We start from the raw sequence: 15,314 nt of genomic DNA, 5'->3' as shown, positions 1-15,314 counted from the left end.
AATCAATTCTCTTGTCCTATCAAAACTCTTCGCACTGATAATGCTTTGGAGTATAAAGAACATAAAAGTTTGCACATATATTGAGTTTGCTGACATGATTCGCCCGCCTATGTTGCTTTCTTGGCTATGGCATCGAACATAAAGGTTTCCATTGTTGGGATCCTCTTTCTAAAAGACTTTGTATATATAGACATGTCACCTTTTGGGAACACACTATGTTCTTTTGTTTGTCCTTCTTTCACACCTCTTTCACAGGTCCTCGTCATTTCTTTATTGATACATCTGTTGAACTTTTTTCTTTTTCTAAATTCAATCTAGATACTGAGCATGCTCAATCTACACCTGCTCCTGCAAACTCAAACTGGTCATCTGTCTCCAATGATGTTTCTGAACTTACTCTAGATACTCCTCTTCGTCGCTCTACTCGGGTAAGAGAACCTCCCACTCATCTCACTAATTATCACTGTTTTTTCACCATTGTTTTCCTTGTTGAACCCACCTTTTACCAAGAGGCCAGCACTGACCCTTTATGAAAAATATCAATGAATGATGAATTACAGGCTCTTGAAAAGACACACTTGGAATTATGTTGATTTACCTCCTTGTAAAAGATCCATTGGATGCAAGTAGATTTACAAAATCAAAACTCACTCTGATGACACTATTGAGCGTTATAAGACTCGTGTTGTTGCAAAAGGATACTTGCAAGAATATGAGATTGATTATGAAGAAACATTTGCTCATGTGGCTCGAATGACATCTGTTCGGAGTCTGTTAGCTGTTGTTGCTGCTAAGCAATGGCCTCTTCTTCATATGGATGTCAAGAATGTCTTTCTTAATGGGACCATTTATGAAGAAGTTTATATGAAGCCACCACCTGGTACATCTCCTCCTCCTAACAATGTATTATATGATCTATAACAAGCTCCACGAGCATGGTTTGCCACATTTAGCTTCACTATTACTCAACTTGGCTTTACCTCCAGCTCTCATGACACTGCACTCTTTACGCAACAGATACCACATGGTATTGTTCTCCTTCTTCTTTATGTTGGTGATATGATTATTACTGGTAATGATCTACAGACCATATCCGACCTACAATATTATCTAATTAGAATCTACTCAATCAATGAAGCAATTTAACATATTTCCAATCTATAGTCTAAGCTTTGATACAAAATTATATGAAAAACTAGAATAAGATTTAATAATTAGAAACCTAATTGGTGAACCCTTTAATACCAAATTCAATTTGACAACTCAAGTGAGGAGATTAGAATTTGGATTACCCTTTGATCAAAAACCAAGAGATAAGGAGAACTAGTTTCTCAATTTACTTGAATGTTCTTGACATGCAACCCTAAATCAAGAATTCCAAAAAAAAGGTAGTGATGAGTCTCTATCTTCCACAAAATTTTGAAAAGCCTTCAAACTTCAATTGTCAAAAACTAACTTGAAACAAACTAAAAGAGTTTGCCTTGTGATAAAAACCCTAGTATTGTGAAAAGACTAAATTAACCTACCTAAATGTTATTTAAAAAAAGGATAAAACTAGAGAATACTAAAGTTACATCAAATGATTAAATATAACTTAATTAATAATTCGATGTCTCCACCGTTCATATCACAGTAATGAGGAAATATTTATCCTCATATACAACCATACTAACAAACTAATCAATAGAAAAATGTACATTTCGGTTAACTAAAGAAACATATGGATTAAACGATAAGTTAATAAAAGCTAAATGATAGGATAATAATTATTCTAAATAAAGTCTAAACGATTTGTTAGACTAGACTGAGCGAAATTCCAATTTCTAATAATTGAAAATGATACTTCACATTTTTTACTACACCATATCCAATATATAGGAAAATTGTCGATATATATATATATGATTTTTAAGAAAAAAGTTTAATGATATTGTTCTGCTATCAATAAAATCAGAATTTTTACTAGTTTTTAATAATTCTTTTTTTATATATATGAGATATAAATAATTTGTGAATATCTTTTAATCCCTAATATATATTTGGTGATTGTCTAGTAAGTGCTTGCTGTAGACGATTGCCTACTCTATATCAAGTGAGGGTTTAGTACAAAATCAAAATCAATTTTTTTAAAAAAATAATGTGAATATAGAAACTAATATTAAAAAGAGGATTGCCATTATTTTTTAGAGTAGTTTTGGATCCCTACCTTGTGGACTCACCCTTTTTCTTTATTTTATTATTTATATGTATTAAAACCCAAAAAAATCCTATCTATGTTTTTAAATGAGAATTTTGGTTCTGCCGAGAAATAAAAATGACATATCACGCCAAAAAGGATCACTACAATATAAGCTTACTATCGTGAATTTTTGGATTAGTTGGTGACTTTCTAAACTTACTAATTTTTGTAAAAAAAATAACTGGTTTAAAACAACATACACCGTAGCAAAACATGATGAGACTCTCTCTGGGAAAATCCCACCCATAATAAATTAAAGCCATTCCACAACCCATGTTGCAAGAAAAACAACTTTTTGCAGGGAAAATATTTGTTCATAAAAACATATCCAATTAGCTCGAAAACTCAACCTTACAATACTAAACGATTCTACGTCAGAATGGAAGATTGAACAAGTTCGTATATTGGCGTCAACAACGCCATGCAAACAAATGTGCAGTGAAAACCTACCATTTACATTCTGTTTTATCACAACTTCTAAATACAACCATAAACGCATCATATGAAAGAGGGGTGGGTTATGTGAAAAATCGAGACCTCCAACCATGTCTATATACAGCTTCATGATCGTACAAATCAGCAGCAAATGAGTGAAATCGATACAACGTGCTACCTAATCTGCACAATCCATTTGAAATTTCACACTAACTGTACATAGTCTCGTGCAGCTTGCGCTAGATATGGTCAACACAAAATATAGGTCAACAAGAGAGTTCAATTTGGTGGAAAAGAGTATGAGAAATCAAATAAATCTATGAAAACGGAAAAAAAACAATACAAAAACAGAAGCAGGAATTTAAAAACACGAGTTTCTAATATGGAATAAACTTAGTTGATAAACAGCAAAATATGGATCCCCAGCCAAATCCATGTCACTCGTATAAATGTAGAAGGAATTTGGCTTCGCAACATCTCAGTAATTTGGACATTGTCATCCGTCTCCAAATTATACATTTATTTCTTACGATACAAAAACAATTTTTTGTCCTACCTGAAACCTCAGTCAAATCCACGTAACTCATAAAAATGTTATTCCACCAAGTAGGTTCTCCCTGAAGCAGGGTCTTGGCTTCACAACATCTCAGTAAGTTAGATAATATCATCAAGGGTCTCAGATGATTTAGAAATTTATTCCTTACGATGCAAAAATATTTTTTTGTCCTACCTGAAACCTCAGTCAAATCCACGTAACTCATAAAAATGTTATTCCACCAAGTAGGTTCTCCCTGAAGCAGGGTCTTGGCTTCACAACATCTCAGCAAGTTGGATAAAATCATCAAGGGTCTCAAAGAATTTAGAAATTTATTTCTTACACTAAGAAAATAGAAATTACATTTGTTCTACCTGAATCATATCGTAATAATAAAGTGTAAAAACGAAAAACTAGTCATGGAAACATTGACAGACATTGAAGGCTCAGATTACTGTAACAGCTTTATCAATCATCAAATTCTGAAGCAGAACTGGCATTATAAGCTGAAGTTCAATCCTCACAGCCAGACTTGGTAAAACACAAGAAAAGACCCAACATCTAACAAAACATGATAGAAAAAAAAAACTGGCTCATACTAAGAAATTCAACCATTTATTTAATCTTGCTTCATTGTTTAACCTCGGAAGCGCGGATAAATGTATAATCATAGCCAACAATTCTTCAAATCAGTGCAAAACCCAAAATTCAGATCAAACATAATATAATTTTGTAAAAGAATATTGAACTGATAGGCCCCCACGAGAACACCGTGGATCCATTTACATAAGCTTAACTCTGCAGAAAACAAGGTAAAGGGGTAGTGAGTAAGTAACCACAAACAAAGTGGAAGATGAAAATTGTTGAATAGCTATGTAAGCATGATAGAGGAATGTAGCCGTTATTTTGACACAGATGAGGCGTGGAAAAGAGTAAAAGCTAATCTGCAACACTAAACGGCGACAATCTAGCGCGAGCAATGGGGCTATCATCGTCATGGAGATAATAAGAGTAGCCCGGGGTGCATCGCGCATGGGAATAGGAGGAAAGAAATAGAAAATAATGAAAAGAAAAGAAAAGAAAAGAAAAGAAAGGGTTTGAAGAAACCCTAAGCCATGATCGCAGTGGAGGCAAGCTTGGTTTGAGAAAGAATGAAGGGAAAGGGAGGTTGTGGTGCTATTAAAAACCCTAGCAAGTGGGTGTGGGATGTGTGTCTCCAATGTTCACTTGGGCCAAGGCCCATAACCCATTCTTCATTGAGATAACCGTTATCAAAATTATATTAACCCAAATTTTCTAAATTTTTCATAAATCTCCTAAATTCACGTATATTTTATTTAAATATAAGGTCAAATAATCAATTATCCCTCTTTATTATTAATAAATATATTAAAAAATATAAAACTAAAAAAGGGAGAGTGGATCATTTATTACATATCCTACTTATTAATTATATTGTGATAATATTATAATAAAAAAATTCCTTAATTATTTTTTATTTTGGTGATTTTGTTCAAAAAAATCTTTTCTCTCCATCTTTCTCTCACTTTCCAATATCTTTCCGTCCATTCTTTATTTCGTTTTGTATTGTTCTTATATCAATTTGTTTATAAAAGGTGGACCGACAATGAGAGAAATTAGAGACGTGGGTTACAGTTTAGAATTTTTTTTTTAAAAAGGTAAAAGTTTCCTTCTTCGATATGTTGAATATTGATTTCATTTTCTTCACAAAAGATGTCGTATAATAGAAGATTGGGGGAAGTATAGGCGGTGAAGAAGAATAACATCGATGGTCGATTGGTACAGTGATCTTTCGAAAAACAATTGGCAAAAATCTAAGGTTAGTAAGAATTTATATTTCGTATTCGAAATACATTATGGTATATTGAAGATAATGTCATTTATGTATCATTGAATATATGAAGTAGTATATATATAACAAGTTAAAGAAAATATATGTATTATGCAGTAGTACATAGTAAGAATTCAAAAATAAAAATAGATACATAATCTGTATATATAGTGATATATAGATGCAGTAAGAAAAAAATCACAAAACATGACAAAAAAACATATGTATTTATTATTGAATATATGTAGTAGTATATATGTAACAAATCACAAAACATAAATGAATTATTCAGTAACATATATGTAATAAATAAATAAAAAAATAATAATGTATAGATATATAATATGTGTATATATTGGTATATATACGCAATAAGAAAAAAATCATAGAACATAAAAATGAATATGTGTATGTATTATTGAATATATGCAGTAGTATATATGTGACAAATCATAAAATATAAATTTATTATTCAATGGTATACCATATTATATACGAATGACGGGACATTTAATAAAAATTCTATGTCGAACATGACAGGAAGATGAACTGAATAATAAAAAATTAAACAAAATAGAAGGAACGTGACCAGAAAATATGCTACGAAACAGAAGAAGAAAAGTTTTTTTAGGAAAAAAAATATGCTGCGAAACGAAAAAAGAAAGAATATACGAAACGAAAAATGAAAGGAAAAAAAGACTAACGGTCTATTATGTAGAAAATCGAAAGAGAATAAGAAAGCAATTTTCTGAAATACAAACCGGAGAAGAAAGCCAACACCGGAATTGATGATCGTGAGAAAAAAATTGCTGGTTTGGAGATGAAAATGAAAATAATTATTTTGAAGTATGATTAAAAAATATTATTACCATATAAGATATTAATTTATATCATATTTAAATTATTGCAAATGTAATAAATGTTTCATTAATAAATATAAATATATATGTATTAATAATAAATATGGTATTTGATAATTAAGAAAAATATTATTTAACATTTTCAAAAATTATTATTATTGAATAATTATATGAAAGTTAAAATTATCATAAAATACCACGATTTCTTATTTAAAATAATAATAAAAATTTTACGATGTTTGTGAATATCGGAAGGAAAGAAGGTGATTTCTATTAAGCTTTCAAATTATAACAAACTCAAAAATAGCAAACCTAAAAACTAATAAGATTTTTTTCAAAACCAACTAATCTAGATTTTTTGAAATTCTTTTACGTTTATACATCTTTATGTATAATAATACATTTTTTTTATCAATACAGTGTATTTGCATGATGTAAATGATTAAATGGAATATTCATAAATATGCCTATAATTCATAACACATTTTCAAATTTTTGTAGTTTTTAATTTAAACTAATTAACATTTATTAATTTAATTCATAAGACTTATTTTATTATGATTTCCCCTCAAAATGACTAAGAGATTTTTTATCATTAATCACTATATTTCATAATATTTTCAATTCAAATATTTCATCATACCCTAAAATAATGGCACACACTAACTCACTAATTTTGTATTGTTTATATTTTAAATTAATTTTAAAAAATCTTATTAGATAATTTGGATTTGAGAGTTCCCGCGTTTCATGAGTCATTATATTTCATCTTATTTTGATTTCAAATTTTACGTCATATCCCTAAAATAATGACAAACATAAACTAAGCATTTTCATATTATTTATATTTTAAGTTATTTTAAAAAATTATCAGATAATACATAGTACGTAAGGTTAATAATAATTTTAAAATAAAATTTTATTGTGCCCTAGAATCGTACTAATTATGATTATACACTTATTTTGGTTTATTTTTATTTTAAAAATTATATTTTACTTTTTGCCAACTGTATAGAATAATTATATTGAGACGTTAATATTCACGTTTATTTTCATTAGACAATTTTTTGTTTTTTGTGTTACAACTTTCTTCAAAGGCTTACTTTATTGCACATCCTTTAGCATTATTGAGTATAAAATTTTGGCCAATTAAATTTTGTCACATAATCACAACAAATATCGTGGTAATTATCTTTTTTATTGAACTTTGGATAATTAAGTTTATTCAATCAAACCTAATTCAGGTCCAATAAACAAATGAGCTCAAACCAAAGTCTAACAAGCAAATGGACTCAAGCCCAAGTCTAATAGGCAAATGTGCCCAAGCCCAACAAGCAAATGGGCACAAACCCAAGTCTAATAAGCAAATGAACTCAAGCTCACCTAAAGCCCATGAAATTTCTCTGTAAATAGAGACCTTTGTCATTTATTTAAGGGGTCTTTTGGTTGAAGGAAGAATTGAAACTCTAAAGTATTGAAGCTCTAAAGTATTGAAGATTCAAACTTCTACAAGCTATCAAGATGTGCAAGTTTGTATCAACCTCGAGATCAACAACTTCTGAAAGATTGAAAACTTGAAAGATTAAACTTTTTTTGGATTCCAGAAGATCGAAGTTCAAATCTACTTGCAACTACAACATTCTGAAGATCGAAAATTAAGAAGTTCTAAGTTTTAACTTGTATTCGAGAGAAAGCATCAAATGAGTAAATACTATAGATTGTATCCGCTATATTCATAAATATACAAAGTTCAATTCAACGAAATACATTTCTTCGAAATCTCGTGTGGATAGTGATGGCTTTACAACGAGTAAAGACTGGGTGGGATGGTAGATGGATTGAATCTTTTTGATATATTGATTACCGTGTAGTTGATGTATACATTCAGTTTGTCAATATCGTAATTGAAATTCACATCAGTATGTTTAGTTTGTCAAATACAATATAATTTACATACACATTACTTATCTCATCAATAAAGTACTCAACCCATAAATTATATAGAATTTAAATACACAATTATTAGAAAATACTAGTCACTGATGCTAATAAGCAGATTCAATGTTTTAACAACAAAAATATATACATATCGTTGATGATAATAGAACCTATTCCACGCAGTCAGTTTTACAAATTAAATACCTTGTAATTGTAATCCACAATTCTTAAAATCTCATTCATTATAACAAACATATTTCAATCATTCGTACTATATCCTTTTCGTCTGATCTTCTTCTTTTTTCTTTATCTCATCATATATAAATTTTTAGTTGATTTACCTTATCAACATGTTTATTTCCTTCTTAATGTCTTCCGTGCCCTATTGCAATTATGTACACATGTTAGTTTTTAAGATATATTCTAAACATTTTGAACATGTTGTACTATATTCAATTTTTCTCTTTACCTTATACGGTGAACAATGTCCATATTGTCCTTGTATATATTTTAGTATTTCTCAAGGATTAGTTACCAATATTATAAGAACATTTGTTGTATGTATTCATACACAACTATTCACATCGTTATAAGGAATGAGTAGTCAAACTTCAAGTCCAACAATTGTCGAGAGGTTTCTTCGTGCAACGTAATCGAAATGTTGATCGACATCTAGGTGGTCTCCGGAGCTTGAAGATGGTTTAACATCAAAAGTATTTCACCTAAAATCGTCTAATGATAGGTGTTAATTGTGCGTTGGAAGTTTGATTTAAATTATATAGTATTTGTGGTTTCTTGAATAATTGTATTTAAGATTCCATTTTTTTAGTTAGGTAGGGACATTTTTCTACATTTTTTTTGTTTTTTTCTATTTTATCAATTTAAATAAAAAGTTGTCATTTATTCAAAGTAAATATTCTATTTTGTTATTCTTCTTGTTAGCCCTTCTTAATTCTCGTATTTAACAAGTTACAACACATTATTTTCTACTAACTATATATTAGAAAATGTCGCACCAACTAGATTTTTGTATTTTAAAATACTAACATTTTTCAATTGAATTTTCTCTTATCCATTGATCTAAGTAGATATTAGGAGTGTTAAAAAAAAAAGTTGAAAACTGAATCAATTGACAAATCAAATTGCAACCAAACTGAAACTGAATGCATGCATCAAATTGAAACTAAATGCAACTGAATGCATGCGCCAAATTGAAACTAAATGCATGAGATTTGACTCAGTTTGTGTTAAATTGAAACGGATCCTTATTCAGTTCGATTCAGTTTAAGACATTAAACCGATTCTAAGATCGAACCGAATCGCTTTATTTTAACAAAATCATTATATATATATATATATGAATTATTTGATGGACTTTCAAACTTCAATGTTTTGTACTCAATTACTATTCAAATTTAAATTATGTTTGTAACTTGCCGGACATTTATTCATGTATAATGTTCATAAACGATTTCGATTATAATATTTATGCATAAGCAGTTAGGTTTCGATTCAATTTAATTTATGCATAAATAGTTCAGTTTCTATTCGATTTGACATACATGAGTGGTTTACTTCGGTTTTGGATGAGATTTTTTTTGGTATTTTCCAGTCAGGTGCAGTTTTAGCTTCAAACTGAACTGTGAACATCCCTAGTAGATATTACCTACGTTCTAATCATTTTTCATCCTCCTACATATTAACTAAACTTTTTATCTTCGGAAAATTTGAAGATTTGACTAAAGTCAATATTCTATGAAAACGATTAGGTTGATCTCGGTTCATTCCAAATAAAATTTTAGAAGAAAGTCCAAAATTATCAACTTTTATAATTTTTTTTGGTTTAATCGGTACAATGAAGTCCGAATGAACCAAGATTCATAATTTCTTTTTTCAAATATCAGTTATCTGAATCATATTTGATTAGTGTAATTTTAAAATTTTGAAAAGATAATGAAAATTTGTTCATAGTTAGGTGTAGGATTTGGAAAATTTGAAAAATTGTTGACTGCCCATCTAATATCTACTGAGATGTAAGCTCAATTTTAAAAAAGAAAATGGTTACAAAACCGAATCCAAATGATTAGCAAACATACCTTATTTATTAAAAAGATATATCAAATACATCACTAATGTTCATAATCTAAATTCAATTAACTTTATTTTATTTTCATGAATACTATAATTCTTTTAAAAAATATTTATCACATAGACCTTTCCAAACTTTTTTTAGAGACTTAGGTGTAAAAATTTGAATAACAGACTTACCAGTCAACGGCGTATTCACTGAGGGGTCAGGAACCATGTGCCCCTTTACATTATCAGAGTTTACATTTTAATATTAATTTTGAAATTTAGCTTCATTTTGCCTAATTTCTGCTTCTGTCGCAGTGGTTGTGCCCCTCCTGCACAACCTTGGTTGTGAGTTTATATTTCACATACTACAATTATTTTTACGAAATAATTTTTATTTTAAATATCAATAATTTTCTTTCCTCAAATATCAAATTTCTTCATAAATTGTCACGAAATAATTTTAAATTTCTTTCTAAGTTTGAATGATTTTCTAAAAGAAAGATAATTTGATTTTCTAAAAGAAAGGTAACTTGACTTATTTCTTAGCCCTTATTTGTTATCTAACCAAAAATTTTAAAAAATGAACAAAGTCGTGATCCAAACTTCCACTCTCTTAACAACATTTCGGACAAAAGGTATTAATCTTCATTTTTTTTTATGATAATTTTAAATTCACATATTTACATTATAAAAAACATATGAAAATAAATACCGTACAAAAATCATATAAAATTGATGGATCCGGTTATCTGTTAACCACTCAAATTTTTGCAACATTTTGAGTCTTACTTATTGGGCAATATGAGAGTCTTATATATCATTATCGCTTTTCAACTTCTTTTATAAGAAACACTCGAAAAAAGCAAACACAAAATTCAAAACTCATTCAATACTAATAAAAGAAATTGAACCTTTTGAATAATAATAATAAAAAAACCAATATTCTAAGCAAAAAAAACAATTCCACACTACACCTCATCACAACGCCAAGATGACGTTCTTACAAACAGTAAACAAATGGAAGAGAGAGAGAGAGAGAGAGTCCCATAAGCCAAATAAAAACCCCAAATTACAAAAATCTCTCATCAAATTCAGCCCTTTCATATCATATTTTAACCCATGCGAGTCTTATTTGGCAACCCACTTCTTCCTCTTTCCTTTTTTCCCCCTCTTTGACTTCCCATTTTCTTCCATTCCCTCTTCTCCTCAATTTCTTATAAATTCATTTCATCTTCCCCTAATCTTGCATTCCAAGTTTCCAAGTTCAACAAGAAAAAACAAATGCCTGAGAAAGAGATTCACAATGTTGTTATACACCCTCGTCTTGTTGTTAGAAAGTTTCTGGCTAGGCCTCAGCATGAAGGCTTGGGCGCCATTGTTAGAAGGAGCATTGGAAGGTAAGGAAATGTTGACAAATCTTTTAAGGGTTTTGAGTTTTTTGTAATTTGAATCATGGGTCTCTCTCTATTTCTAGTTTTTTTGTTGTGTTTTCTACCTCCTGTTGAATGTATAATTTGGATTAGTTTGTGGAGGTTAGAGAAGGGAAATTGATGGGTTTAGAATTTTTTTTTCCGGTCTAAATCATGGGTCTCTCTCTGTTTTAATTACCATTTGAATGTAGCATTTGAGTTGGTGAATGGAGAGGATCGTCTTGGCTTATGGTTTAGTTTAATACTTCAATTGTGTTTTTGACAGGTTTGAGCTGAAATACTTTGACCCTTTTCTGGTTTTGGATGAATTTTCAGGTGGGTCTCTCTCTATTTTTCTTCTTAGTTTTTGTATTGAATTTGAATGGAGTTGTTGGCAATGACACATATGTATAACCCTTGTGATATTTACTTGAACTTTTGCAGTTACTGCCCCAGCTGGGTTCCCAGATCATCCACATAGAGGTTTGGAATTTGGATGTTTGATTTATGGTGTTCTGATTGTTTTTTTTGATTAGTTGTTTGAGATCAATACATTATACTAACTTTGTTATAATTCTTTTGAGTTGGAACAGGATTTGAGACTGTGACCTACATGCTGCAGGTATGGCCAATTGATAATCTTACCACAAAACAAAGTTTCTTGGGCCTATTTGATGAATGACTTTTTCATATTTTGGATTTCATTTATAGAACTGTTGTTAGAAAATATTGTGCTAAAAACAGAAATGCTAATTTTCTTCAACATAAGTAGACTAAAAAGAAAGGAAGAAACAAGAAACCAAGTGGCCAGATATCTCTTTCTAAAACTTTAGCCAAAATGCCCTTTGATCCACAATGGAGAAACAATGAGAGATTGTTGTTTTCTAAATAGTTCATAAATCTATGATCTTGGGCTTAAAAGGAACGAACCCAAGTAATAGTAGTCACCTACTTAGGATTTAATGTCTTACAAAATATCTCGACAACCAAAGGTAGTAGAGTCAGGTAATCGCCCATCAGAGTAGTCAGAGTCTGCATAAGCTGATTCAAACACTGGAAATAAAGAAGAGCTAAGATTCTTGTTAAGTTGAAAAGGACTCTTCACAAATGTGTGGTTTAGTATTAGACGTGCCAACAACTTCTAATGAAAAAGCAGTTGGTTACGCGGTTCAAAGAAATAATCGTTGAAACAAATGTTAAGGTCGTGAAGAACACATTTGATTTGATGCCATACAATTCATTTGTTCACTTGTATGTTAAAAAACAAATCACAGATTTGGTCTTTCTAAAGTATTTTAGTTGTGGGGTCTTGAAAATAGACAAAACCCATTGATTGTTACTTGTTTGGGTCCACAGGGAAGTGTGACACATGAAGATTTTGAAGGTCACAAGGGAACAATTGGTGCAGGCGACTTGCAATGGATGACTGCAGGCAGAGGAATTGTACATTCAGAAATGCCTGCAGCCCAAGGTACCCAAAAGGGCCTCCAACTATGGATCAATCTATCTTCCAAGAACAAAATGTAAGAACCATCCTTCTTATGCCTTTTTTCTTTATTTTTACGACTCAGGTATGCAGGGTCCCACTCCTTGTATACTCATGGCCCACACTCAGGTTATTTCTTGTAATATCTCATTCAAGCTAAAACGACCTCCAAGTGACAATGTTAAATTTTATTGACATATTATTAATATTGCATCTTGTTGGGTCTTCTAATAACTTCTAAGTCTGCAACTGAAAGGGACCGTTGAAGTTTTGATATATTATTAATCTTACTTCTACCCATTGATTTTAAGTTTTTGAGTTAATTAGTAATTTAAAGAGACAACAAAAGTTTTAAGTAATCAAATTTGTTGGGTCTTCTACTAACTTCCAAACCCACAACTAAGGAGGAGTGTTAAAGTATTGAGATACTATTAAGGTCAAATGATGATTTAACAAACAACAAAAGTTTTACATTAGCAAGGTTCTCCCTTGAATGGAGATTTGAATTTAGGGAATTGAAGGGTATTTCCGAACATTATTCCAAGTCCTTCCTGCCAAATGGTTTATACTTTTCCACAAACATCCATCATGATATCTCATGATTGATACTTTTCTTGTAAAGGTGCTTTTGAGTGAAGCACACTTTGTATGTGGGTAGATCAGCTTCAACAACAACCTCTTTTCTTTTGCTTGTGAATGAATCTTGTAAAATATTTGCTGTGTTGTGCTGTCTTATCAGTTATCACATTTTTGTTTCTTCCCTTCATCTTGAATTTTCCTTCTAGTTCATTAATTCTTTTAGAAGTACTTTTGATCCCAGATAGAGTTAGAACTCCGTGGACCCATAAAATAGTTCATTTGTTGGATCAATTCACGGGACTGTCTTGCTGGCTGTAATTTTTTTATGCCATTGAGGCTAGACATAGATCTACTATTCGCCTTCGTTAATGTCGCAAGTAGTCGGGACTCAGGATACTCTTAATGGATTATAATGAGTGTGGACCGTGTAAATTTCAAATATCAATATCTAATTGAAATTTTCCTAACATTTCTTACCTACCTTGTAAAAAGTCTAAACATAGAGAGAGAAGGTTAGATTGTTTTGGACTTGTGTTCATTACTATGGTGTCCCACAAGTTTCTTTAACGTTTTTCTCTTACCTTTTTTTTTCTTCCAATGTTAGGATTGAGCCAAATTACCAAGAAGTTTCAAGCAAGGGAATTCCAGAAGCTTCAAAAGATGGAGTGAGAGTGAAAGTCATTGCTGGTGAGGCATTGGGAGCAAAATCACCAATCTACACAAGAACTCCAACCATGTACTTGGACTTCACTCTCAAGCCAAAAGCGTATGTCCAACAGCCAATCCCGTCGTCTTGGAATGCATTCGTGTACATTCTTGAAGGCGAAGGTGTCTTCGGAAACTCAAAGGCAACATCAACAACAGAGCATAACCTTCTTCTTCTCGGGTACGGGGATGGTTTAGAGGTCTGGAATAAGTCGGGCAAGCCTCTTAGGTTCATTTTGGTAGGAGGTGAACCATTGAGTGAGCCTGTTGTGCAATTTGGGCCATTTGTGATGAACACTCAAGAAGAAATTGACCAAACAATTGATGATTTTGATAATTATAGCAATGGGTTTGAGAAAGCAAGGCATTGGAGATCAGAAGCTGGGATTTCTCTTGGGTTCTAACTTTTTATTATTTATTATTTTGTTTTTACATAACAAAAATCAGTGTTCATAGGTTCAATCCTTTTCCCCCTTGATCAATAGTTAATGAAAATAGTTGTATTTGTCATTCAAAAGCTGCTTTTGTTTTTCTCTCAGCAAATTCAAATTTTAAGGGCATGTAAAATTAAATCAATTTTTTCAAGTTTAAAAGCATTAAGAAACATAATTTTATAGCTCAAAATTCATAGCTTTAATAGTTGAAAATTAATTTTGATTGTATTAATCAAATCTTAAGCCCTAGACCTATCATATTTTCATTGTCCGTGGTTATGTTTATAGTTCGTAAACGGATCAAAGCAAGAGTATGTACATAATTTAAATTTTTATTTTGATTGACATACGATTTCTATCGGATTGGAGTTTGATTTCTCTCGGTTGACCGATGATTTCTATACCATTGTCATTTAATTGCTTTTAGATTACTATTTTGGGCCTAATTTAATTTAAGTTATTAAATTTTTACAACATTTTGTAGTTATGATTAAACTTTCAATAGTTGTTTTCCATAGTGGTCAATAGAATGATCAACAATGTTCTATAGGTTACCAAACTCTTGGTGTTTTACTTAAAGAAGAAAGAAGTGATAAATTTTGAGTCTGGTTAAGTTGATACTTTATTGAATTTGTGTCTAACATATTGTTAAGATTCTTGATGACCAAGATATATCTTGGTTTTTTACTATGAACAATCAATTTACAAAATAGTTCACGTTGTGGATGCACTTTTAGAGGTTTAGATTTTAAAGATTCACATGTTT

General features: G+C 30.7%; 1 protein-coding gene and 3 non-coding genes across 4 annotated transcripts; 1 reads left to right on the top strand and 3 right to left on the bottom strand.

The window, feature by feature from the left end:
- Positions 1-3,649: 3,649 nt before the first annotated feature.
- LOC116405328 lies at positions 3,650-3,741 on the bottom strand. The gene has a single exon (XR_004218531.1). It is a non-coding gene; the product is annotated as a small nucleolar RNA Z223 (small nucleolar RNA).
- Positions 3,742-3,798: 57 nt separating this feature from the next.
- Positions 3,799-3,885, bottom strand: LOC116405342. Its single transcript, XR_004218545.1, has one exon. It is a non-coding gene; the product is annotated as a small nucleolar RNA U36a (small nucleolar RNA).
- Positions 3,886-4,099: 214 nt separating this feature from the next.
- On the bottom strand, positions 4,100-4,243 carry LOC116405344. Its single transcript, XR_004218547.1, has one exon. It is a non-coding gene; the product is annotated as a small nucleolar RNA snoR134 (small nucleolar RNA).
- A 6,758-nt stretch (positions 4,244-11,001) lies between these two features.
- Positions 11,002-14,690, top strand: LOC101216351 (pirin-like protein). The gene is made up of 6 exons (XM_004150203.3): positions 11,002-11,332; positions 11,631-11,680; positions 11,789-11,827; positions 11,938-11,966; positions 12,701-12,867; positions 14,014-14,690. The coding sequence occupies exons 1-6, from the start codon at positions 11,217-11,219 to the stop codon at positions 14,516-14,518; spliced, it is 906 nt and encodes a 301-aa protein (XP_004150251.1). The 5' UTR covers positions 11,002-11,216; the 3' UTR covers positions 14,519-14,690.
- The last annotated feature ends 624 nt before the right edge of the window (positions 14,691-15,314 follow it).

Source organism: Cucumis sativus, chromosome 7 (genome assembly GCF_000004075.3).
Source record: "Cucumis sativus cultivar 9930 chromosome 7, Cucumber_9930_V3, whole genome shotgun sequence".
Classification (NCBI taxonomy): domain Eukaryota; kingdom Viridiplantae; phylum Streptophyta; class Magnoliopsida; order Cucurbitales; family Cucurbitaceae; genus Cucumis; species Cucumis sativus.
This window is presented reverse-complemented; position numbering and strand designations above follow the sequence as displayed.